The sequence below is a fragment of the Mobula hypostoma genome, chromosome 3, assembly GCF_963921235.1.
Source record: "Mobula hypostoma chromosome 3, sMobHyp1.1, whole genome shotgun sequence".
In the NCBI taxonomy this organism is placed as follows: domain Eukaryota; kingdom Metazoa; phylum Chordata; class Chondrichthyes; order Myliobatiformes; family Myliobatidae; genus Mobula; species Mobula hypostoma.
In genome coordinates, this window is record NC_086099.1 from 88179145 (window position 1) to 88206993 (window position 27849).

The 27849-nt window shown below is 43.3% G+C and overlaps 1 protein-coding gene across 8 annotated transcripts in view; it reads left to right on the forward strand.

Moving 5' to 3' along the window:
* The window catches only part of LOC134344115 (prominin-1-A-like), a 168683-nt gene that overhangs the window by 17779 nt on the left and 123055 nt on the right, over window positions 1–27849 (forward strand). For all 8 annotated transcript variants that reach the window (XM_063043405.1, XM_063043406.1, XM_063043408.1 and 5 more), the window contains exons 2-3: window positions 13219–13253; window positions 23479–24163. In XM_063043405.1, the coding sequence (XP_062899475.1) occupies window positions 23941–24163 (223 nt within the window). In that variant the 5' untranslated portion in view covers window positions 13219–13253; window positions 23479–23940. The remainder of the gene's footprint in view (window positions 1–13218; window positions 13254–23478; window positions 24164–27849) is intronic.

Here is a 27849-nt window from a genome sequence, read left to right on the forward strand (position 1 = left end):
TCCCCAACTCTTTCTGCGCTACATTGATGACAGCATTGGTGTTGCTTCACGCACCCAAGCTAAGCTCATCAAACTTTTCAGCTTTGCCTTCAACTTCCATCCCGTCCTTAAATTCACTTGGTCCATTTCTGACACCTTTCTCTTTTTTTTCAATCTCTCTGTCTCCAACTTTTTTTTTAAACCTACTGATTCATAACTACTTCCCACCCTGTCACTTGTAAAAACGTCATTCCTTTTTCTCAATTCTTCTATCCCTGCCATATCTGTTCTTAGGATGAGGCTTTCCTTTCCATAACATCAGCGATGTCATCCTTCTTCAACGAATGGGGTTTCCCTTCCTCTACCATTGATGCACTCCTCACTTGGATATCCTCCACTTCCCAGACATCCACCCTCGCCCTATTTTTCCATGGCCTTAACAGGGATAGAGGTCCTCCTGTCCTTAACTCTCCATTAGCCTCTGCATCCTGCACATCGTTCTCTGCAACTTACAGGATCATACCACCAAGCACATCTCAACTTCTCCTTCACTCTGTGCTTTCTGCAGGGATTACGCTCACCATGAGCCGGCTGGTAGCGCAGTGACATCAGCGCCGGACTCCGGAGCGAAGGTTCCGGAGTTCGAATCTAGTTGGGCCGCTCCCGGGCACGCTTTCCATCCGCCGGGTTGAGTACTGAGCTCGGAACTCAGCCTCGTTTAAAAAACAACAACAACAACAACAAACAAACTGCGCTATGAGAAGGAGGTGGGGGACCACTCACAGAATCTTTCCTCCAAGACAACCACTTGAAAAAGTGGTCGCCGGGGCTCTGGCAGAGTATGGCACACAAAAAAAATACTCGCCATGATTCTTTTGTCCACTGCTGTCCTTCCTGGAATTTAACCCTGCAAGTGGAAGAATTTGCTACAGCTGCCCATTCACCTCCTCCCTCACCACTATTCGGGGCCCCAAGCAGTCCTTCCAGGTGAGGCAACATTTCATCTGCAAGTTTATTGGGGTCATCTACTCAATCCGGTGCGGCTTCCATTACATCAGTAACCTGACGAAGATTAGGGTCTGCTTTGTCGGCATCTGCAACAAGCAGGATTTCATGATGGCCAGCGATTTTAATTCCCATATATTGGTCGGCCCCCCACTACTGCCATGATGAAGCCACTCTCTGGTTGAAGGAACAGTACCCCGTTCAGTCTAGGTGGCCTCCATCGTGATGCCATTAACATCGAATTCCCTAACATCTTGTAGTTTATCCCCTTTCTTTTCTCTTCCATTCCCCATTCTTGTTTCCCTCTTACCCCTTCTTTTCTCTTCTCCTGCCTATCGCCTCCCTCTGTTACACTCACAACACGCTGGAGGAACTCAGCAGGTCGGGCAGCATCCGTGGAAAAGAACGGTCGACGTTTCGGGCCGGAACCCTTCATTAGGACTGTAGAGGGAAGGGGCAGAGTCCCTATAAAGAAGGTGGGGGGAGGGTGGGAAAGAGAAGGCTGGTAGGTTCCAGGTGAAAAACCAGTAAGGGGAAAGATAAAGGGTTGGGGGAGGGGAGGCAGGGAGGTGATAGGCAGGAAAGGTGAAGAAAGAATAGGGGAAAACACAATGGGTAGTAGAAGGAGGCGGAACCAAGAGGGAGGTGATAGGCAGCTGGGGGAGGGGGCAGAGTGACATGGGGATAGGGGAAGGGAGGGGGAGGGAATTATCAGAAGTTGGAGAATTCTATGTTCATACCAAGGGGCTGGAGACTACCTAGACGGTATATGAGGTGTTGCTCCTCCAACCTGAGTTTAGCCTCATCATGGCAGTAGAGGAGGCCATGTATGGACATATCTGAATGGGAATGGGAAGCAGAGTTGAAGTGAGTGGCTACCGGGGGATCCTGTCTGTTGTGGCGGACAGAGTGGAGGTGTTTGACGAAGCGGTCCCCCAATCTGCGTCGGGTTTCACCGATGTAGAGGAGGCCGCACCGGGAGCACCGGATGCAATAGATGACCCCAACAGACTCAAAAGTGAAGTGTTGCCTTACTTGGAAGGACTGTTTGGGGCCCTGAATGTTGGCAAGAGAGGAGGTGTAGGGACAGGTGTAGCACTTGCGCTTACAGGGATAAGTGCCGGGTGGGAGATCCGTGGGGAGGGACGCGTGGACCAGGGAGTCGCGGAGGGACCGATCCCTGCGGAAAGCGGAGAGCGGTGGAGAGGGAAAGATGTGTTTAGTGGTGGGATCCTGTTGAAAGTGGTGGAAGTTGCGGAGGATAGCATATTTTATCTGCCTTCACCTATCGCCTTTGAACTTGTACTCCTTCCCCTCCCTTCCCACCCCCCAACTTCCTTTCCAGCCTTATCATTCATAAGGTACATTCAATGTACAGCACCTCTTTTTTAGAGCACTAGTGTTTCAGATCTGTGTGTGAAAGATTCTAACAAATTATTTGGGTTTGTATGCTAAAGTATGTCTTGGACCATTTGGGCAAAAGTCATTGAGTGTGTGCTGAATAATGGTTTAGTTTTAATGATCAAGTAGCACATTGACGAAGGCAACTACAGATACCAGATGCAATTCGTTTCCGAGACTCTAGATCTGGCCATTAGTACTTTGTAGTGCAAAGAAAAGGTAGTAGTATTAGATCTGTTTGTTTTGTTTTGGGAGGGGGAGTTGATGTTCCATTTTGTGCAGGCGGGAGGGGGGTTTAGCAAGTTGATGTTTATGTGGGTGGGAGTGCTGGGTTTGATGTTTCTCTCTGAAGGACTTTCATGTTCTTGGTTTTGTGGCTATTTTGGAGAAGACGAATTTCAGAGTTGTATACGGATACATGTTTTGATAATAAGTGAACCTTTGAACCTTTTGCGAGGGGGTGGGGGGAAGATGTTGAGCAGTTTCAGTGAATGAACTTCTGTTGGCAGTGCTGATCTGATAGCATGTGCCATTGACCTCCAGTCTGACAATCCCTGCAGTAAGTACTTCGCTTCTCACAGCAATTGGTTCCTGCAGGGCATCAGTTCTGAGGAAAAGAAAAGCCAGTTCTGAGGGGCAGTAAATTACATCAAGTCAGTTATAATTCTCAGACAGCAGATCAAAGGAACACATAATTAATTTTTGTTTGTCAAGATTCTCCTCAGTAAGAAGTTTGGAATTGAGGTTTAATACAGTGCTGATTTTTTTTTGTAAAGAAATAGCTTTGTATGCATTTAAAGCACCATTATCATGCCTGAATTTCATTATATTGGAGTGAAACCTTTCATTTGATCTGTGATTCATAGGCACATTCAATGTACAGCATTTTTTTTAGAACAGTAGCACCACAATGATAAACTTCAATTCATTGTAGCACAAGCACGAGGAAATCTACAGATGCTGGAAATTCGAGCAACATACACAAAATGCTGGTGGAACGCAGCAGGCCAGACAGCATCCATAGGAAGAAGCACAGTCGACGTTTCAGGTCGAGACCCTTCGTCCTGAAATGTTGCTGAAGATGACTAATTCTTGTAATCCTATTTTGTCTGATGATCATGCTTGCTTGATGCTCATTGTCAATGACAGTATAACACTTTTTATCTGATGTACATCTTGAACAGATTTGTTCTTTTAATGGTGGTACTATTTCAGTAGCATCATTAGTCTCCCACTACATGCATATTTTTGGCACATTGCACGTCTCATTTAAATAGTCATCTGCCCTTTCATTTATGGACATTATCGATTTCATCATCCAAGTTGCATTTGCCTTTCTACTTTTGAGATTTACCCCTTTTAATCTGCCGTTCCTTGAAACAACAGCAAAATTTGAACTTGGGGATTGTCATGAACAAAAGACATTTCCCTCCTTTGACTTCTCATTTAGGTAATTTGCTGTCTTGCTGCTTGGAGGATGAAAGAGTAAGCCATGTCAAGAGTACATCACACTTAGAGTTCCACTCCTGTCATTGCACTTGTTCTTTTGGTTGGGTGTGTGGCTGAACCATGACAGAGATGAAAATGCACCGAACCTTTGTTCTGATGTTGCTGATGTATGTCCAGTTGCTTGTTAGTAGCTCATTCTGTAACCCCTCTGTCATACTAGAATGCTAAAATTGGTCAGTGTAACAAAATGCTGCTAATTAATTCCTATTTGTCTTGGCTTGTTCCTGAAATGGGAACATTGATTTGCATAGTCTTTGCTTTGTATCTAGACTTAAAGCGATTGTTAAGGCCGTCTCGTATCCCTGAACTACAAGTTGCTTCATTCTGGTATTAGGGCTTTAGGACAAGGATTGAAGATTTTAAGAGCAAATTCTTTTTGAATCTGATGGTGTATATGAGTATTTATGGATGACTTTAAATGCAGCTGGGGGTGGGGGGGGGGAAGAAAAAAGAAAATTTACTTCAACAACTTTTCCTATTTGTGATTCTTCAAATTAAACCAGCTACATGAATATGCAGGATATTCCCTTGTTCTTTTTGCATGTGATTCTTTCAACTATACACAAAGTGATGGCATAGTCCAGGGGTCCCCAACCTTTTTTGCACTGCGGACCGGTTTAATATTGACAATATTCTTGTGGACTGGCCGACGGGGGGTGGGGGGGGGTGGAGGGAGGCAGTGGTAGGGCTGCCAACGAACAAGAGTAGCAGTCAAATGCGTTGTTTACCCAGAAGACTACAATGACCATGAAGCCTTGTGCGGGCACCAATGTGCATGCGTGTCGTGACCTGCCGATTTCTTTCTCCCCCCCCCCCCCCCCAAGCAGATACTTTTTGGCGATTCTGTTCGTTGGGGTGGGTGTTAATCACTACCGGAATATCGGTGATAAGAGGGTAATACACTCAATTTTGTTTCTAAAAAGGTTTATCTAACGAATTTAATATTAAACACAGAGCGCATATTTTCCTCACATGGATATAATGATAAGTCAATTATCAGGGGAGCTTGAAGTGTTGAACGAACTTCCAGTAGAAGTGGCAGAAGCAGGTTCGATATGATCATTTAAAGAAAAATTGGATAGGTATATGGACAGGAAAGGAATGGGGGGTTATGGGCTGAGTGCAGGTCGGTGGGACTAGGTGAGAGTAGTGTTCGGCACGGACTAGAAGGGGAGAGATGGCCTGTTTCCGTGCTGTAATTGTTATATGGTTATATAGGTCACTTATAAGTCAATAGTATCATAACATTTTAAGTAATATTTGGATATTAAACGCACAGCACATATTTTCCCCGTATGAATATATAAAATCATTGCAACACACCAATATCGCTGAATCAGTGGGAGCCCTGGGCCTATCGAGGGGTGATGGGAGACAGCGATACTCGAAGGGGGTTCCTGATGTCCAGTCTATTCCGCAGTTTAGTTTTCGTTGCATTCATTGCAGAAAACTCCGCTTCGCAGAAAAATGTTGGAAATGGAAGCAACGTTTTCAGCGCTTTCGTGGCTATCTCAGGATATTTAGCTTTGACTTTGATCCAAAATGCCGACAGAGATGTTATGTCAAACATACTTTTCAGCCCGTTGTCATTTGCAAGCTCGAGGAGTTGATCGCCTTCCCGCCCTGACACGGATGATGCGCGGGTCATCACCTCGCATGCGTAATGGCTGATCAGTGGCCGTGACAGAGAATGAGGAAAGGTGCAGCTGACCAAATCATATCGCTTCCTCGTGGCCCGGTAGCGCATGCTCTGCGGCCCGGTGGTTGGGGACCGCTGGCATAGTCTATTTGGTCTGGGTTACCTTGGTACCTATATTTAAAATTGAAGACCAGGTCATTGTGATCTTTGTAATTTTCCATATGACGTACTATTCTGCTGAAGCCCATTAAGAATTGAAATAATGGGAGCAAAGTGCATGGGGTGGGGCGGGGGGAAGCTTTCAATTGAATGCAAAAAAATGCAAGATCTCCACTGTTGAAGCATAATTTTTTTTAAGAGCAAGGATATTCAGTTGCAAGGATAAGGATTAAGTGCTGGAAGTTAAATGTGTTTAATCCATAAGGAATTCTTCAGAAATGTGAAAAGGTGACCAGCAAATTTGCAAATAAGTGGTAAGGTAAGTATGATGTTGAAGTGTTGCAGTGACTTTTAACCCCTACTGTTGGCACCATTGTTCACATACTGGTGGCAATGGAGAAGGGAAAAAAATACATACTGCTACAAGATTAGTAAACTATGCTTTTTATTTTTGAAGCAAAATTTTGTGCAACATATAAGGGGTTCTTTCTACACGCATAGTCTCGCTTTGTTCATTTCATAAAACTCGTGAATAATAATACATACAATTTTACTTTATCCAAAGCTATAAATACATTTCAGAAAATAACATTTTTTTTAAGAATTCATTATGTGTTAAGATATTCAGTTGAATTTTAAGTACTGTGGACTCTGGTTAATTGGGGCATCCGCTTTGGGACAACTCTTAAAGAACAAAAACTAATGGACAAAATAGCTGGGATTAACTTTGTTTATTTGGGAAACTATGCCACTCAAATGGGACAGGGGATGTTACGGCATAGTTCCTTACTAGTGTCAGTCATGTGTGCTTGAGTGGATGGTAGACACTATACCATGCTGAGAGCAAACAGTTTTTAAACAGTGTCAGTTGCATGTGCCTGGGTTCAGAAAGTAGTGATTTTTGTCATTGATTAGTTGACCAGCAATAATTCAGAACTATTTTGCTCAGAGTGATTTTTGTTTTTTTTTTGTACTTTTGAGCATTCACGCTTGGAGATGCTAGAAATGGCCAGGGATGAAAATGAAACTATTTCACTACTTCAGATTAGGACCTAGAAAGAATTTGAAGGTATCAACAATCGTCTTGAATGTTACCTTCTGTCTCCACCAGACACTTGGCTCTCACCTGTGACTCCAAGTAGCTGTTTGCATGTGACAGCAGTCACACCCCGGTACATCACGTAGGCTAAATCAGGAGAGGGTACTTGGCGGGTCTTATACCCCAGTGAGAAAGGGACATGCATGTCCTAACATGCAAAGTTGGCTATGGCGGACTGGGCAGATGAGATGTACAATGAGATCCAACGGTCAGGAAGGCAGTCTTTCAGCGCTCCATAGAGATCAAAGGGTTTGAGGAGGCAGAGAGGTCGTCATGGTTATCCACTGCAACCAAGGAAGACCCCAGTGTGTGACGACTACTCGTACCCGGACTTCTGAGGTTGAGAACGTAACTGCCACGGTACAACGGTTATTCCACTTTAAAAACACTCCAGTGCAGGTTTCCTGTCATCAGATATGATGGACAAACACCAGTTGTATGGGTAGTGTTCTAATCTGTTCTATGTTTCAGTTAACTACACAATTTGTTACTCAGTTAAACAGTAGTTTATCTTCTGTTTTTAAAATACATTTTTTAACTATTTCCATGAAACTCCGGCTAATTGGGTGGCTTCTTAATTTTGCTAAGGTATACTGGTCCCAATATGTCCCAGTTAACTGGAATCCACTCTATTTACTTGGCCTAGAAACTGGTATAATTATTCTTCCATGTTATGTGATTAGCTCTTTACCAACTCATGATCTACAACCCCCCCCTGGCAATTTTAAGGACTAAATATAAAGAAAACATGTAATTCTTTATTCTGAAATCTGACTCATCAATATAGCTATCTACTCTGTATCTGACAACACACATCAAAGTTGCTGGTGAACGCAGCAGGCCAGGCAGCATCTCTAGGAAGAGGTACAGTCGACGTTTCAGGCCGAGACCCTTCGTCAGGACTAACTGAAGGAAGAGTTAGTAAGAGATTTGAGAGGGGGAGGGGGAGATCCACAATGATAGGAGAAGACAGGAGGGGGAGGGATGGAGCCAAGAGCTGGACAGGTGATTGGCAAGGGGATATGAGAGGATCATGGGACAGGACGTCCGGGGAGAAAGACAAGTGGGGGGGGGAACCCAGAGGATGGGCAAGGGGTATAGTCAGAGGGACAGAGGGAGAAAAAGGAGAGTGAGAGAAAGAATGTGTGTATAAAAATAAATAACAGATGGGGTACGAGGGGGAGGTGGGGCATTAATGCAAGTTAGAGAAGTTGATGTTCATGCCATCAGGTTGAAAAGCTACCCAGACGGAATATAAGGTGTTGTTCCTCCAACCTGAGTGTGGCTTCATCTTTACAGTAGAGGAGGTCGTGGATAGACATGTCAGAATGGGATGTGGAATTAAAATGTGTGGCCACTGGGAAATCCTGCTTTCTCTGGCGAACAGAGCGTAGGTATTCAGCAAAGCGGTCTCCCAGTCTGCGTCGGGTCACGTTGGGAGCACCGGACGCAGTATATCACCCCAGCCGACTCACAGGTGAAGTGTCGCCTCACCGGGAAGGACTGTTTGGGGCCCTGAATGGTGGTAAGGGAGGAAGTGTAAGGGCATGTTCCGCTTACAAGGATAAGTGCCAGGAGGGAGATCAGTGGGGAGGGATGGGGGGGACGAATGGACAAGGGAGTCGCGTAGGGAGCGATCCCTGCGGAAAGCAGAGGGGGTGGGGGGAGGGAAAGATGTGCTTAGCCGTGGGATCCCATTGGAGGTGGCGGAAGTTACGGAGAATAATATGTTGGACCCGGAGGCTGGTGGGGTGGTAGGTGAGGACCAGGGGAACCCTATTCCTAGTGGGGTGGCGGGAGGATGGAGTGAGAGCAGATGTATGTGAAATGGGGGAGATGCGTTTGAGAGCAGAGTTGATAGTGGAGGAAGGGAAGCCCCTTTCTTTAAAAAAGGAGGACATCTCCCTCATCCTGGAATGAAAAGCCTCATTCTGAGAGCAGATGCGGCGGAGATGGAGGAATTGCGAGAAGGGGATGGCATTTTTGCAAGAGACAGGGTGAGAAGAGGAATAGTCCAGATAGCTGTGAGAGTCAGTAGGCTTATAGTAGATATCAGTGGATAAGCTGTCTCCAGAGACAGAGACAGAAAGATCTAGAAAGGGGAGGGAGGTGTCGGAAATGGACCAGGTAAACTTGAGGGCAGGGTGAAAGTTGGAGGCAAAGTTAATAAAGTCAACGAGCTCAGCATGCGTGCAGGAAGCAGCGCCAATGCAGTCGTCGATGTAGCGAAGGAAAAGTGGGGGACAGATACCAGAATAGGCAGGGAACATAGATTGTTCCACAAAGCCCTTACTCTGTATCTGAACCAGTTCTGCTGTTCCCTAATTGTAATTGCCTCAATCTATTCTTTAATTCCTGACTACTAATGAATTTAGTTGAAACCTCTGTTCCTCTTTTGATCCAAACTATAACTATTAATGAGAACTGCTCCGTTCTATCCTAACTGCTGATAGTGTTTGCTTTGGTACCATCCTTGCATTTAGAAATATACTTGAAACAGCCTCTTGAAGCAGCACCAATTGATACACTACCTGCATTTTCACTTTCTACTTATTCCTTCGGCATATTCACCTTTTCAATGCCCAGCTGAACTTTGAACACTGTCTCCAAGGTTGTGGAAAGGGAAGTTGCAAATTATATTACCGGCTCAAGTTTGGCTTCTGTATAAATGGTAATGGCTGATGAAACTCGTCACCAAGTCTTCATCATTTCCCTTGTTCTATAAGACAGCTGTTTTGTTGAACCAATGTAATCATCAGTGTAAACCTGGGTAATGTTCTCAGCAATTGGAGGAGAAGATGGCGGTGCGACGGCAGCGTGCGTGACCTCTCCGGTGATGAATATCTGTTATCTGTCAAATAGGGGACTGTGCACAATTCTGATTTGATGGAGACAGACGTGAGAATACGGAGGAACATCTGGAAAACTTCCGAAATGCCCGCTTTGCTGCCGCTGCTATTGTGTGGTAACTGGAATCTCCGGAGCAGAAGGCCCCGAATCCTCGGCTTTGCGTGTTTCAGCGGCCGAGGCTAGGTCAAAGGCGCTCAGCAGAGGATGGCGCTCGGGAGGCTGTATCGGAGGCTCAAAGTTTTCAGACAGATGGACTCAGTGTCGGCTGTGGTTGGCTGCTTCCAAGGCATCGGCAAGTTGACGGTGCCTGGAGGTTTATGGCAGGGAGTTTCTCCCTTTTGCCACCTGCTATCAGGGACTCAGGAGTCGATCGACTCGGGGACTTTTGAGACTTTATTTACCGTGCCCATGGTTTGTTCTTCGTCAAATTATGGTATTGCTTTGCACTGCTGTAACTATATGTTATAATTATGTGGTTCTGTCAGTGTTAGTCTTTGGTTTGTCCTGTTTTCTGTGATATCACTCCGGAGAAACATTGTATCATTTCTTAATGCATGTATGCATTTCTAAATGACAATAAAAGAGGATTGAGTGTTCTCATAATCTAAAATTGTATTTTCATAGGATGTAGAAAGAGTCCTATATTTTGTGCACAATTTGCTAAAGAACCACAAAGTGGTAATGGGACGTGAGCATTGAGTTGGGTTTTAGGAAGCATCTTGGAGGAGGAAAGAAGATAAATGGGTCGGAGAGTCTTGATGTCTGGTCTGGAATTGTATCCTTTTGGTGACTTGAAGGCATGAATCCCAACAATGAGGCAGTTTTTAAAAATGTAAAGATTCCCAAGATCCTGGTAGAGGAATATAGGCATGAAGGTTTGATGAAATTACATTGCAAAGGCAGGGTTTGATGAATTTAGAATTGATTTGTTTAAAAATATTAAAATGCCTTTGAAGGAGAAGGAGTACATGAACTGCCGTGATTTGGGATGACAAAGTTTTGACCTCAAGTTTGGGAGTGTAGAATGCTCAAGACTAGCTGGGTGTTTGATGGAATGATACATAAGTAAAGGAAATATCAGGTTAGTAACAGCAAAAAATGAATCTAGAGTTAACGCTGTCCTTCCTCAATATTTTAACTGTTGTATTCCACTTTGTGCTCTGTTGTATGACGTGGGAGATCATGGTCCTCTGTCCATGACCATGATTGTTTTTAACAAATTTTCTATGGGAGTGGTTTGCCATTGCTGCCGTTTGGGCAGTGTCTTTACAAAACGGGGGACCCCAGCCATTATCAATACTCTTCAGAGATTGCCTGGCGTCCGTGGTTGTACAACCAGGACTTGTGATATGCACCAGCTGCTCATATGACCATCTACCACCTGCTCCCATGGCTTCACATGACCTTGATCCTGGGGGGTGGGGTGGGGTGGGGGTGGGCTAAACAGGTCAAAAGGTGACCTGCAGGCTAGCAGAGGGAAGGACTGCCTTGCACCTCCTTTTTGGTAGAGGCATATCTCTACACTATCACCCAACTGTATGCATTTATGAACTTTTTTTTTTCTTTGGAGTAATCAAAATTGCTTGTGGCAACATCACCCCCATTTACTGTACACTTTTCACTTAATCTGGTTGTGCTGGGTACAAGGATTCTTTTGCGGCATCATGGCCAGAGGAACAAAGATGAAAAATTTCACACTTTGGTGCCTATTACATTGATGAAAGTCTTGTGTTTATATAAATCACCACACACAAAATGCTGGGGGAACTTGGCTTCGGCAACATCAGTGGAGAGAAATGAACAAGGCCCTTCACTAGGACTGGAAAGGAAGGGACAGAAGCCTGAATTAAAAAAAAAAGTGACGGGTTGGGGGGGGAAGAGGGAGAGGACCATAGGACCGTAAGCTGGCAGGTGGATGGACGAGTCCAGCTGATTTTGGGGGGAAGGGTGGGTTGGAAGGGAGTGATGTGAGAAGCTAGGAGGTGATGGATGGAAGAGGTAAAGAGCTGTAGGAAAGAGGGAATCTGATCAGTAGACCATTGAATAAAGGAAAGGTGGTGGAGAACGAGAGGTCATTACAGTGGAGTGGGGAAGAAAAGAGGTGAGAAGGCCAGCAGAATGAGGGAAAACAAAGTGGGGTGGTTGGAAAAGCAGGAAAGTGGTTATGGGAAGTTGGATAAACTGATGTCTATGCCATCAGGTTGGAGAGTACCAAGACGGAATAAGGTGTTCCTCGGCCAATCCTTTGTTTGACCTCACCATGGTAGTACTCCTCCTCCCTCTCACCCACCACCTTATCCTGGCTTCTTCACGCTTCATTTCCAGTCCTGAAGATGGGTCTCGGCCCAAAACATGTTATTTCCCTCCACAGATGCTGCCTGTCCTGAGGAGTTCCTCCAGCATGTGTGTTTATCAAGATTCCCAGCATAGGCAGAACGTCAAGTCTCTGTGAAGACATGGAATACGAGTGTTCCTCATCTCAGCTAACGAAGGCAAGAGCTGAGAAGCACAATTTTAAACCATAGATTCGGCCACATGAAGATCATGTGGCATTCTGGCCACATCACATTGGAAAGAATCTGATGAAGCAGTTACGGTACAGGGGAGTTTCACCAGGGTGTTGCTGAGATAGAGGGCTTCAATTATGAGAAGAGACTGGATCGTTTGTTGGGTTTGTTCTCCTTGCAAAGGAGGCTGAGGCAGGATGAGAATTTGATAGAGGTAGTAAAGGGCAGTAGTTTTTATATTTAAAAAAAAAACTTTTGCTCATAGATTTAGGGCTAGGAAGCGCCTTTACCACCCAGTGGCTAGTTGCGATCTGAAATGCACTGCCTGAGGTGGGGATGGAAGCTGGTGTTCACAACATTTTACTAACTCGACAGGCACTTGAATTCCTAAGCTCAGGTGTTTACATACTGGAGATGGGATAAGTGTAGGTAGTTGATGGGTGGCATTGATATAGTGGGCTGAAAAGTTCACTGAGGTGCTCTGTGACTATGACCCTGTTCCCTCAGAGCACAACTCCTTCCAGGAAAGCAACAAAAGTAGTTTTTTTTTGGGCTAACCTTGTAGACCTTATTAGTGTATCATCCAAGAAATGGGTAGAAAACATTCATACATCACCGTCACAAAAGACTACACTTGTTGGAAATCTAAAGTAATACACACTCAATGTGGGAGGAACACAGCAGGTCAGATAGCATCTACTGAGGCGAAACATTTTTGGCTGAGACCTTGCGTTAGCCCTGAAGAGTCTAGGGCTGTAATGTTAACTGGTGGGTTATTTCCCTCCATAGATGTTGACTGACCAGAGTTCCTCCAAAATTTTGTGCGTGTTTCCCATTTATCTTTACTGCCACCTTTTTTTATACCTAGGCTTACCTATTCCTCAACATAGTAAGGCCCCATTTTGCCTTGCCCTCTAGTCTTCCCAAAGTGGATCATATCACCGTTATTAAGATAAAATTCATTGCTCTGCCCATCTTATCAACTAATTAATATAATCTTGTAGCCTATGACCATCTTCTACACTAACTGTAGTGAGACATATTGTTTACATGTTGCCTTTTTATTTTAGGAATTTGGAGAAAGGAGAATGACCTGGGCAAACAAGTAAGAACATTCCTTTTTGAGTTACAATATTGTAGTTAATACATTAATGTTGGAAAACATGTTTTTTCCCCCAAGCTGCTTGTGCAGTATTTTTAGTTTGTAACATAGTTTTACTAATAAATAGTTGTTTTAAAAAAAAGTTCCATATATTTAACCTATGGACATTTGAAATGAAACAATTTTAATACCTGTTCACTTGCTGTAAGAATGTAAGCAAAAGTTATAGTTAAAAGCCTTTGGGCTCAATTGCTTTAACATTAGTGTTAATTTTAGACTATATGAAGATAAGAGCAGAATTAGACCATTCGACGCATCGAATCTGCTCTGACATTCCAAGGGTGATTTATTATCCATATAACAATTAAAGCACGGAAACAGGCCATCTCGGCCCTTCTAGTCCGTGCCGAACTCTTACTCTCACCTAGTCCCACCGACCTGCACTCAGCCCTTTTCAACCCCAATCTCCTGCATTCTCCTTGTAACCTTTTGACACTCTGACTATCAATCTTTGCTTTAAATATACTCAATGACTTGGCATCCACAGACATCTGTTGCAATGAATTCGACAGATTCACCTCCCTCTATTCTGAGGCTGTGCCCTATGGTCCTAGACTCCCTCACAATAGGAAACATCCTCTCCACATCCACTCTGTCTTGGGCTTTCAGTATTAGGATAGGTTTCAATGCGATCCACCCTTGTGTCTCTAAACTCCAGTGAGTACAGGTTCAAAGCTGTCAAACACTCCTTATACGTAAACCTTTTTATTCCTGGAAACATTCTCGTGAACCTCTTCTGGACCCTCTCCAATGCTAGCACATCTTTTCTGAGATAATGGCCCAAAACTATTCGTAATACTTCAAGAGCAGTCTGACCAATACCTTTATAAAGCATCAGCACTACATCCTTGCTTTTATATTCTCATCCACTTGAAATTAATGCTAACATTGCATTTGCCTTCCTTACCACTGACTCAACCTGCAAGTTAAACTTTAGGGAATCCTATGTGGGGACTCTACAGACTCTTGACACGTCTGATTTAAAAGAAAAAAAAATTCTTCCTGCTTAGAAAACGCCTGCTTAGAAAATAATCTACTCCAGGAGTCCCCAACCTTTTTTGCACCGGGGACCAGTTTAATATTGACAATATTCTTGCGGACCGGCGGTGACGGGGCTGGCGGCGGGGGTGGTGTTCAAGTAGGATTAAACTCACCTCAACATGTCTTTTACAGTTAGGGTTACCAACTTTCTCAAAATAAGGGACAAACGTAGCAGTCAAATATGGGACACTTGGGTTTACCCCAAGAAAGACTACCATGACCATGAAGCTTTGCGTGGGCACCTCTGTGTGCATGCGTGATGTGTGCATATGTGACATGCGCATACGTACTGATTCCCCGCCCCCCCCCCCCCACAAATCGGTTTTGGCTTAATCTTCCCAACTACACTGTACGTACATTATTTCTGCTTTATATAGGCTGTGTATTCATATCATTCCTGCTTTTACTATATGTTAGTGTTGTTATAGGTTTTGTGTATTATTTGGTAGGTTATTTTTTTAGGTCTGTGAATGCTCAAAAATTTTTCTCATATAAATTAATGGTTATTGCTTCTTTGCTTTACGCTATTTCGGCACAAAAGGTTTGATAGGAACGCTCTACCTTCGCGAGGGAAATACGGGAGAAGGGCGGTCCCGTATGGGACAAACCAATTTAGCCCAATATATGGGATGTCCCGGCAAATACAGGACAGTTGGCAACCCTGTATTTAACAGTGTGTGACAAGGAATGAGGAAAGGTGCAGCTGACTCGTATCGTTTCCTCGCGGCCCAGTAGCACATGCTTTGCGGCCTGGTTCGGTCGGGGACTGCTGATCTACACCTTTGTTCTTTCTTCTAAAGGGCATGACTATATACTTAGCCCTCCTCCACCCCCATCCGCCACTTTGCCAATTCTGTCAATCTGTCCAAGTCCTTCTGCAGACTCCCTGCTTCCTCAACCCTACCTGCTCCTCCGCTTATCTTTATACTGTCTACAGACCTGGCCACAAAGCCAACAATTCTATCATCCAAATCGTTGATGTATAGTGTGAAAAGAATTGGTCAATGATTCACATTTCAAATTGGGAATCACCCCTTAAATCAGCCCACTTGAGAACAACCTCAAGATTAATTTAATATATCATTCTATAAAATGTTTTGAACTTAAAACAAAATAAAGGGGAAATGTAAGGCGGAGGAAAGGGAAAAAGGCTGACCAGCTAAGTCAGTAACATAGCCAGCTTCCTGTCTGAAGCCCCCAGTCAGAGCTGACCATGGATTTTGCCTCCTAGCTGTTCAGGTACACAAGCCTGGGCAGTGTAGTATGGAGAGCAAGCTGTTGTCCATGTAGCAGTGTTCCCCTCTCCACCCAACTGATGAACCCAAGGAATGGGCAGAGACTGATACAGTTTGGTACCAACAGTGTCGCAGAAGTTGCCAGTCAGCATCGAACTCTATGTAGGACTGCCTTAGGTGCTCCAGCTCTGGAGCTTTCCCTTGGGATTTAATCCCGAAATGTTTCCCCATGAGTGAGTATAGCCGCAAGGCAGCAGAGGTTTGAGATCAGAGTTTCCCTTCTAGATGAGCTTTCAACCATGGCCCATTTGCCCAAAGCGACTGGATTTAAGGCGCCAGTAATCCACCATTGCCCCTTCTCCTGTCAGTAGAAAGGGTTCCACCAGGCTTGGTAGCTAAGTCACATGTGGGGAGGACCAGGAGCTGGACTTTGTTGTCAGAGGCTATTTGAGGTGCACACCTTTGGGAGTATTTAATAGGTAGTGGGAGCTTGCCCCCATTACCACTCCCAGCTATAACAACTTTAAGGAAGCCAATACCCTTGCTGAAAATTTAGTGCCATTTCATGGGGAATGCAATGTTGCAACTATTGCATGTATCAAAAAGGCCAATGACATTTTCTAAAACCTGATCTGTTAACTGATAATCAGAATTCCCTTTCCAAGAGAATCCAATGACATTGTTTAAGTTTTTAATTTCAAGATTTCTCTAAAAGGTGCAGCAATATAGCACTGACTGGTTTCATATTCACAGAATGAAAATGAAATGAAGTTCTTTAAGAACCATGGCTATACTCTTTTCTGTTCAGCAGCAATGCTCAACTTCATACCACCTCCCCTATAGGCAACTTGGTTTTCACTGCCCAGCACTGTTGCAACCAATGAGTAATCCAGGATGGAAGAAAGGCAAGTGATAACAAAAGGGAAAAAATACGGACAGTAATGTACATCTTTGTGCAGGTGTGGCCTGTCATTATCAATTTAATTGAAAATAAATACACTGGAAGCTGGCACATTTGCCCCAAGGTTTTCCTTTTCCGGAACTTTAAAAAAAAATAATAAAATCTGGTATTACAATAAAACAATTGTAAAGCTGACAAATTCTATATATCTGTCCTATTACATATACGTTGGCTTCAGAGAGACTAATTTATTCAGCCAATTTGGTAGTTGATTGCAGAAATTTTAGTTATCTGAAGATTTCTGCATTTTCTCCCCTGGGTATTGACATTCCATGGACTTGTTGGTTGCTAAGTTCACTGGCCATTTCATATTGTGCCTTGTGTAGGTGGGCAATACAAGTTAATGGATTTATGACAGAAAATAGATTGCAGGAAATAACAGGGGGAAAATGGAATTGTTCAGAGCTGATAGATTTAATAGACCAATGGCCTCCCCCTGTGTTGTGAGAAAATACAGGATGAGAGATATTGGGAGCCAGCAGTGCAAGGTACAGATTTCAAAATGTGCCAGCTTTCAAACTATATAATTGCAACTAAATTGAGAGATGGAAACATAGAAAACCTACAGCACAATACAGGTCTTTCGGCCCACAGTGCTGTGCCGAACATGTCCTTACTTTAAAAATTACCTAGGGTTACCCATAGCCCTCTGTTTTTCTCAGCTCCATGTACCTATCCAGGAGTCTCTTAAAAGACCCTATCATACCTGCACCCCCCACCCCACTGTTGACGATAGTCCATTCCACGCAGTCACCCCTGTCTGCATTAATTAAAAAAAATTGACCCTGACATGTCCTCTGTACCTACTTCCAAGCACCTTAAAACTGTGCCCTCTAGTGCCAGCCTCTTCAGTCCTGGGAAAAAGCCTCTGACTAACCACACGATCAATGCCTCTCATCATCTTATATACCTCTATCAGGTTACCTCTCATCCTCCACTACTCCAAAGAGAGAAGGCCAAGTTCACTCAACCTATTCTCATAAGGCATGCTTGCCAATCTAGGCAACATCCTTGTAAATCTCCTCTGCACCTTTTCTAAGGTTTCCACATCCTTCCTGTAGTGAGGTGACCAGAACTGAGTGCAGTACTCCAAGTGTGATCTAACCAGAGTCCTATATAGCTGTAACATTACCTCTTGGCCATTAAACTCAATTCCATGGTTGATGAAGGCCATGCATTGTATGACTTCTTAACCACAGAGTCAACCTACGCAGCAGCTTTGAGTGTCCTATGGAATCAGACCGCAAGATCCCTCTGACCCTCCATACTGCCAAGAGTCTTGCCATTCATGCTATATTCCGCCATCATATTTGACCGACCAAAATGAATCACCTCACCCCCTCACCCTTATCTGAGTTGAACTTCATCTGCCACTTCTTAGCCCAGTTTTGCATCCTGTCAATGTCCCACTGTAACCTCTGACAGCCCTCCACACTATCCACAACACCTCCAACCTTTGTGTCATCAGCAAATTTACTAACCCATCCTGCCACTTCCTCATCCAGGTCATTTATAAAAATCACAGAATAGGGGTCCCAGAACAGTTCGCTGAGGCACACCACTGGTTACCGACCTCTATGCAGAATATGACCTGACTACAACCACTGTTTGCTTTCTGTGGGCAAGCTAATTCTGGATCCACAAAGCAAGGTCCCTTTGATCCCATGCCTCCTTACTTTCTCAATAAGCCTTGCATGAGGTACCTTATCAAATGCCTTGCTGAACTCCATCTACTGCTCTACCTTCATGAATATGTTTGTCACATCCTCAAAAAATTCACTCAGGCTCGTAAGGCACGACCTGCCTTTGACGAAGCCATGCTGACTATTCCTAATCATATTTTGCCTCTTCAAATGTTCATAAATCTTGCCTCTCAGGACCTTTTCCAACAATTTACCAACCACTGATTTAAGACTCACTGGTCTATAATTTCCTGAGCTATCTCTACTCCCTTTGTTGAATAAGGGAACAATATCTGCAACCATCCAATCCTCAGGAACCTCTCCCATCCCCATTGATGATGTTAGGATCATTGCCAGAGGCTCAGCAATCTCCTCCCTCGCCTCCCACAGTAGCCTGAGGTTCATCTCATCCGGTCCTGGAGACTTATCCAACTTGATGCTTTCCAAAAGCTTCAGCACATCCTCTTTCTTGATGTCTCTATGTCAGGCTTTTCAATCTGCTGCAAGTCATCCTATAATCACCAAGATCTTTTTCTGTAGTGAATATTGAAGCAAAGTATTCACTAAGTTTCTCTGCTGTCTCCTCCCGTTCCATACGCACTTTTCCAGTGGCACACTTGATTGGTCCTATTCTCTCACGTCTTATCTACTTGCTCTTCACATACTTGTAGAATGCCTTGGGAATTTCCTTAATCCTGCTCGCCAAGACCTTCTCATGGCCCCTTCTGGCTCTCCTAATTTCATTCTTAAGCTCCTTCCTGCTAGCCTTATAATCTTCTAGATCTTTATCATTACCTAGTTTTTTTGACCCTTTCGTAAGGTTTTCCTTTCTTGACTAGATTTTCAACAGTCTTTGTACACCATGGTTCCTCTACCTTTCCCTGTCTCATTGGAATGTACCTATGCAGAATGCCATGCAAATATCCCTTGAACATTTTCCACATTTCTGCCTTACTTTTCCCTGAGAAGATCTGTACCTGATTTATGTTTCCAAGTTCCTGCTTGATAGCTTCATATTTCCCCTTACTGCAATTAAATACTTTCCTAATTTGTCTGTTCCTATCCCTCTCCAATGCTATGGTAAAGGAGATAGAATTGTGATCACTATCTTCAAAATGCTCTCCCACTGAGAGACCTGGCACCTGACCAGGTTCATTTCCCAATACCAGATCAAGTACAGCCTCTCTTCTTGAAGGCTTATCTACATATTGTGTCAGGAAACCTTCCTGAACACACCTAACAAACTCCATCCCATCTAAACCCCTGGCTCTAGGGAAAGGCCAATCAATATTTGGGAAATTAAAATCTCCCACCACTACAACCCTGTTATTATTACTCCTTTCCAGAATCTTGTCTCCCTACCTGTTTCTTGATGTCCCTGTTACCTTTGGGTGGTCTATACAAAACACACAGTAGACTTATTGACCCCTTCCTGTTCCTAACTTCCACTCACAGAGACTCTGTAGACAATCCCTCCATGTCTTCCTCCTTTTCTGCAGCCATGACACTATCTCTGATCAGCGGTGCTACATCCCCACCTCTTTTGCCTCCCTTCCTGTCCTTTCTGAAACAACTTAAGCCTGGCACTAAGTAACCATTCTTGCCCCTGAGCCATCCAAGTCTCTGTAATGGCCACAACATCATAGCTCCATCATAGATGGAAAAAATGTATCTACAGTAATGTAGATTATCCCCTCTCCTGCATAACAACACAACCTGTAGTAATACATAATCCTTCATGAATGCACTGAAAGATAAACCACACCGCAATGATTGATAAGTTTAGCCAACACAAAGCTTTTGGGACAGAGTAAATGTTCTTCAATTGCTCAGCTTTGGAAATGTTCCTCATTGCAAACAACACGAATAAGGTGAAAACTTGAGATGAAATTGTAGTTTCTCCATCACCAATTTCAGCTCATGGGCCTTGGGGAATGAAATTCATCTGACATGGTGGATGGGAGTTAAAACGCAAGACAGTGCAGATCAACAATGGGACTCCAGTAGGTATTACAATTCTGGACCAGATTTAAAGAACGATAAATTATCATCTCAACAAACAATAACAATACCTGATCCACATTTGATTAGCAGCTAAATGCAGGAAGTCATACAGAGATACAAAAGGAAAACTGGCCTTTTAACACACTGAGTCAACCAGCTATCTACACAAATCATATATTAATCTCAGTCTCCATTATCCTGATTTTACCACTCACCTAGATACAAAGGGCAATGTACCGACCAACACATCCTTGGGAAATGGTATGAAACCAGAGCACACAGTAAAACCACACATTCCCGTGAACATTGTACAGACAGGACTTAGCACATCTCTGCCGCTGTGAGGCAGCTGATCTTTTAGCTGTGCCCCTGTACCTCCAGTTCATCAATAAATAATTGTCATGAATCCTATGCAAATATCCAAGCAAATTTTCCTGAAATCTAGTTCAACTACCAGAATAAAAAATTTCCTTTGATGGCTGAAATTATATTGGAAAAATTTGGGTTAAGCATCAACATTTTATTATTGTATATTAACCTTGCAAATCTATTCGATGCATCACTAATCTTAATATTGTTGAGATTAAAACATGAAGGCAAACCTTGCTAAACTAATCACAGGCATTTCTATTAAATGCATTTTTCACAATTAGTTTGCACAGTTGATCTAAGTAAATTTATTATGATTATTTTGACAGTAATTTAACAATTATATACAATAACATGACCTAAAGCTATGAGGCAAAGTATAGTTTAAAAAAGTAATCTTTAATTCAAAGAAAGTTGCTTCAAGTATTGAGTTTTTAAAGACACAGGTACAGTAACACCAAAAAGAGTTTGTACTGTTGGATTGGAATGGCATTTGTATATAACCAAACATTTAGACCATACGACATTGAAAATTCCTGTTCTAGAAGGATATCCTTCTATTCTGAGGCTGTGCTCTGTGATCCTAGACTCCCCATAATTGGAAACATCTTTTCCACATCCACTCTATCTAGGCCTTTCAATATTCGATAAGTTTCAATGAAATCTCTGTCATTCTTTTAAACTCCAATGAATACAAGCCCAGTGCCATCAAATGCTTCCTCATACGCTAACACTTTCATTCCTAGAATTGTTCTCGTGAACCTCCTCTGGTTCCTCTCCAATGCCCGCACATCTTTTCTTAGGTAAGAATCCCAGAACAGCTCACAATACTCCCAAGTGCGGTCTTACCAATGCCTTATTAAAGTCTCAGCATTACATCCTTGTTTTCATATTCTACTCGTCCTGAAATATATGCTTGCATTGCATTTGTTTTTCCTACCACTAACTCAGTCTGCAAGTTAACCTTTAGGGAATCCTGCAAGAAGACTTCCAAGTCCCTTTTGCAACTCAGATTTTTTTGAATCTTTTTCCTGCTTAGGAGATAGTCTACGCTTTTATTCCTTCTACCATACACCTTCCTACACTATATTCCATCTGCCACTTCTCTGCCAACTCTAATCTGCCTAGGACCTTCTGCAGCCTCCCTGCTTTCTCAACATTCTCTGCCCCTACACCTACCTTCATGTCGTCTGCAAACATAGCCACAAAGCCATAAATTCAGACTTTGAAATCATTGACATATAACGTGAAAAGAAGCAATACCAACACTGACCCCTGCAGAACACCTCTAGTGACTGGTAGCCAACCAGAAAAGGTCCCTTTTATTCCCACTCTTTGCTGCCTTCTAGTCAGTCGGTCATCTATCCATGCTAGAATCTTTCCTGTAATACCAGGGGCTTGTAGCTTGTTCAGCAGCCTCGTGTAGCACTTTGTCAAGACCTTTGGAAAATCTACCAATTCTCCTTTGAAGAAGTAACAAGCAAGATCGACAAAGAATTCAAATAGATTTGTTGGGCAAGGTTTTCCTTTAAGGAAATCATGCTGACCTTGCCTATTTTATCATGCACCCCAGGTACCCTGAAACCTTCTTTCATAATAGACTCCAACCATTGAGGTCAGACTACCTGGCTTATAATTTCCTGTCTTTTGCCTCCCTCCCTTCTTAAAGAATGGGGTGACATTTGCAATTTTCTAGTCCCCAGGAACCATTCCAGAAGAAAGGTCATTATTAATGCTTGCACAATCTCTTCAGCTTCCTCTTTCAGAACCCTGGGGTGTAGTCCATCTGGTCCAGGTGATTTGTCTACCTTCAGATTTTTCAGCTTCCCAAGCACCTTCTCCTTAGTAATATTAACTACACTCACTTCATTTCAGCTTCTTCCCTGACTCCCTATACTCACTGCGCAGGACCTTTTTCCCCTTTCTACTTATGCCATTAGTGCCAACGTGCTTCATGACCCGTGGCTACTCACCTTCCCTCTTGAGAATCTTCTCCAGCTGCTCTGAGTTATCCTTGAACCTAGCACCTGGGAGGCAATACACTTCTCTTTCCTGGCCACAGAACCTGCTGTCTGTCACCCTAGTTATTGAGTCTCCTATCACGATCACTCTGCCTGACTTTACCCATCCCTGCTGAGCTTCAGAACCAGCCACTGTCCTGGCTGCTGCTGCTGTGCACTGAGTTCATTCTGCCCCCCCCCCCCCCGCCACCCCAGGCTGATCCAAAGGGTTATACTTGTTGCTGAGGGGAAGACTGCTTATTCCTCTTGCTTCTGGTGCTCACCTGTCTACTATCTGAAGCCTGCAGTTTGGGTATGACCACCTCAGTAAAAGACTTACCTGTGAAGTTTTCAGACTCCTGGATGGTCCTGAGTGAATCCAGCTCCAATTCCTTCACCTTGTCAGTCAGGAGCTGAAGTTGGGTATAGTTCTTGTCGATGTAGTAATCGGGAAGACTGCTGGGTACCCTGAAATCCCACATCTCAAAGGAGGAGCATTCCACTGCCTGAACTATGCTTGTTATACCTCTGACTTCTCAAACTTAAATTTTAGCCTGCACCTGTTCTCACCAAAGCCTGACCACTCTAATACTGACCCACTCCAACAAAGGCTGCTCTGCTTAAACCTTGCTTCTTTTATTAACCTTTGTTAATTTACCCTAGTTAATATTAACCTAAGCAAATTCTTGATCTACAGAAAAGGCCTGACTTTTTAAAACTTTTTAAAAATGCTCATAAAGTCCACATGGAATTGTCTCCAACTCACTCTAAAGTTTATCGGTTGCAGTTAATTAACTGAAAAAAATAAACTTGCGACTAAGAATTTTTCTCTAAAAATGATTTTAGCCTTCTAAGTTCTTGTGTTTTCTGTTGCAGATAAGTATCCATAAGACTGTACCAGCTAATACTCGCTAGTGGGCGGGTTGACCTCCCTTCCCTCTGATGATGCAGCTTTTTACTGAGCATTAGTTCGGAGAGCTAAGACGACAGAATCTTTAACTACCTTCCCAGCAGTCATTTTTTTGTTACGCCCGAGTTGGCCTACTAAATCAGTTTCTGAAGAAGCTTTAAATAGTAATTTGCTTGAAATTTGGAATCTGAGTTCTGCCGGAAGACTGGATGAAAAATTAAGAGATTGCTGTGCTTTGTTTCTTGAATATTGATGTTGGAACACTTTAAAATGATGTCGACACAGAAGTGAAGAGACTGAAGTGGCTCCCCAGTCTCCTGGTTACCCTGAACTGCTCTGCATTGCTTCAAGATAGATTTTTCTTCTCTCCCCACTTGGGGGAAAAATAGGACACCTGCGATTTTTCTCTGGATTGAGAGTTTGCAGCCATGATTATTACGGTAACAATGCTTTTATTAATGCTTTGTAGTCGCACTGGAAGTGACAGTCAGCTATGGAGCCACACAGCTAAATCTGAAGCATTGGATTTTGGGGCTGTACCTGCTGGAAACTATGTGACTCAGGTATATTATGATCCAGGACCTTTAGGAATCCTGTTCCAGCTGGTGCGTGTATTTCTGCAAGTCGTACAACCAAATCCTTTTCCTCGAGGTACGCATGAGTAGCAAATTACATCATTTGTTTAGAATTCTGTACTGTTGAAATTGTTTGAACTCTCCATTAATTACTGGTTTCATCAGCACTATAATTGCTTGATTCAGATTGGGATTTGCTTTAACCAAAATTTCTGAATTAATATCGCAATATTAAGCTCTGTTTATTTGTGATCAATTTGATAGTTTATCTGGCAGGATTCAAAAATTTGATTACAGGTGTTATATTTTCACCACAAGTAGTTCTTTACCATGGGTACGAAAGTGCTAGAAATTCATCCATTCTTGTGTTTTATTCTCTTTTCAGAAATATGTGAAGATGTGAGCTTTTTAGCAAAATTACCATCAGTAATTTTAATTACTCATTAATTATGTTGCAAACTGGAATCTGTTTTCTTCAGGTACTATTTGATCACCCATACCCCGATATTTTTAGGAGGGAACTGGGGTGTGCCTTTCACAACTGATTGATAAATCCAGGGATCAGGTGTGGCCAGTTGAATCACCTGATCTGATTAGTAAATCTGATAAGCTTTTCCACCATATGTTGCTTTAGTTACAATGAACATCTTAGCTGGAATCCTGAGACGGACAAATGACTCAGAATCTTCATCTGAGTAATAAGCTGTAGGTCCACTTTATTGTAAATGCATTTTCGTCCATTTCTAATGAGATTAGTGTGCAAAATGTTCTTAATATGAGCCGCGCCATGCCCCTTCCCCCAAACAAGATTTGTGCAGAGAAACAATGAAAACACGGAGGGAAATAATAAATTGTCAATTCTATTTATGAATGTCAAAAAATGTTATCTATAACAGGCATCTACTTGTGGAAACCAAGCGAAAATGTCAATTTCCAGTTTTCTGGCCTTGTATCTGTGTTAATTTGTTTACAGCAGCTTCACTACTGTTTCATCTCAATTTAAAGAAAAATAGCAGATGCTGGAGGTCTGACAAAAATAGAATGCTGGAAACACTCAGCAAGTCGAATAGCACCTTTGGGGAAAGGAGTGTAATCTTGAATATTTCATTTATGGGTCTGTTTCATCACTCATTTAAGTTGCTTGGTTTCTTAAAGGTAACATTTTAATGGGTTGAGTCAATTCCTGTTGTACACTTTGAAGGGACTGCTTAATTCCACTACTCTGCCTGCCTCATTTCTCCCTCCCAACCCCACTGCTCTCTCGGCAACAAACTGGATCATTCTGATACAGAACAAAATGAGCTGCTGACAATCAGACTTTTTTTTTGTGATGAATTGCCATTTGTTCATGTAATTTGGGCTTTTATTAGTAGATTGGTATACAGATAACTAGGTCAGTTTGATCAACTTGTTGTCAATCTAGCAAGAGCATTTCCTGATGGAACTGCTTGTTTTGCATCATCTTGTAGCCCTTTCTAGCAGTACCCCATTCAGAGAAGATACAAATCAGTTGTGCACTTGGGAGTGCAATGGCAGGATGCACCTTACTATATTCGGTCCATCTGGCCTGGGCTGTCCCATCCTCAGACTGGCTTGTCTTGAATAGTCCTTGCTGTAACTGTGCTGTGGATCACTGATTTATTGAAGCCAAAGGGTACCCATACTGGAATTGCAAGATCAAACATTACCTAAATTTACAGCCTTTGATTCCGTGCTATGGAACATGGATTTCCACTTTCACTGGTGGTTTGGCGAGACGTGTAAAGTGAGGGCTATTTAAAAAAAAGTGCACTTTGCTCAAATCCTTTATTGAAATTAATATAGAATAAGTTTGTAAGCAATATTTTACGAGGGAAGCCAAATTCTGAAGTTGATGGTTAATGTCTATAATAATGCGAATTAGTATAGATGGGTGCCCACTGCCAGTGTAAATGTGTTGGCCTGAAAGCCTTGTTTCCATGCTTTGTGATTCTGACTGATATTCTGGTTCCTGCAAAATTAAAATTTTGGTCAGATCACACCCACTCTTCCTCCTCTCCAGACTTTATTTTCCAGTTGCACTAAAAAATATTTGGCTATCCTCATTAATTCAAATGTTGGATTTACGTTGACACTGAGTTCATGGGTAGTCCCTCACTGGCTATCGAAGTATGTCAGTGGGCAAACTGGAAAAACTTAGCTGATCAAATGTGGTTGACTTCCACCAGGAAGATTGTGCTGGAGGTTTGCTGGTAATGATATGGTGCTCCTGGTGGTGCATTAATGCTTCATTTGGGTGATTTAATGGCCATCAGAAGATTTAGGGTTTTGATTTTTCTACATCTGGTAGCTGGCAAATTGGTTTTCTTCATGTCAACTTGTCTTTCCTAGAAAGATGCAATGGGAAATGATTTGAACATGCTTTGGCACTTTAGTCCATGATGTAGTGGTATAATGCAAGAGAGAATATCTGCTGGCTGTTTCACCTAAGGTTCTGAATTTTAAACACTACAGAATACTTAAATATTGTGCATTCTCTTGAAGCTGACATGGTTTGTTTTGCAAAGGAACATGTTTTAAGTTCTATGATGAGCTTTAGATTGGCAAGTAGACATGAATTAAATTAATTTAATGTACACATGGTGGGGAATGGGAAAACATCTTGGGAGTTCTGGTAAACATTTGTTTGACATAGTTTATGTGCAAGATGAACTAATTTTGTGCTTAATTTTTCTCTGGGGAATGGTTTTACTCCTTCAGCTGCAAAAGATCAGAATATTATCAGAATCTGGTTTATTATCACTGTCTAGTCTTTAAATTTTGTTATACACATCAAAGTTGCTGGTGAACACAGCAGGCCAGGAAGCATCTCTAGGAAGAAGTACAGTCGACGTTTCGGGCCGAGACCCTTCGTCAGGACTCCGGATTAGTGCGGAGGGAGTGGAGAACAGAGCGTTCAGAAGGAGTAAGGTTGGAATGGAAGCAAGGTGCGGTGAAGTCGAGATGGTTGATGTCCCGTCGGCAGTTAGCGATAAAGAGATCCAGAGCAGGCAGAAGACCAGAGCGGGGTGTCCATGAAGAGGAGGAGGGTTGAAGACGGGAGAAGGGGTCATCGGTGGGGGTGGAAGAGTCCTTGCCGAAGAAGTAGTCTCGGAGATGGAGACGGCAGAAGAAGAGTTCCGCATCATGGCGAACACGGAACTCGCTGAGGTGTGGGCAAAAGGGGACAAAGGTGAGGCCTTTACTGAGGACAGAGCGTTCTGCCTCAGACAGTTGAAGGTTGGAGGAGATGGTAAAGACCTGGCACGCATGAGAGCTGGGATCAGAGCGGGGAGGCTGGGGGTGTTAGTGGAGAGGGCAGGGTTTGGGTGAGAGGAAGATGGAGCCTGTGAGGTCCCAGGAGCTGACGGTGGGATCTGAGGGAGACGGGGTTGCAGAGTGGTGGTGGGGGAAGGGGAGACGGGAGTCACAATAACAGCACATAAAGACCCGGCCTGGAGTTCAAGGCTGGAGTCGCAGTTGGTGGTTGCGCAATGGCTTTGAAGGTGTCCATGTTCGTTGCTGGAGTCCGGGTTTTGGATATGCCCTGAGGTGTTGGAGCCGGCGAGATCAATGGCAGGTGCCGCAATCTGAAGTTCATGCCTGCTAGCGTCAGGGCCAGCAGGCTCTGGGGTCTGCATATGTAAGATCTTGCGATCTTTGCCTAACATGACAAAGTCAAAAAAACGGCGACTGCAGGCATGGATCCGATGGAGGATGAAATAACGGGTAGGACCATTACAG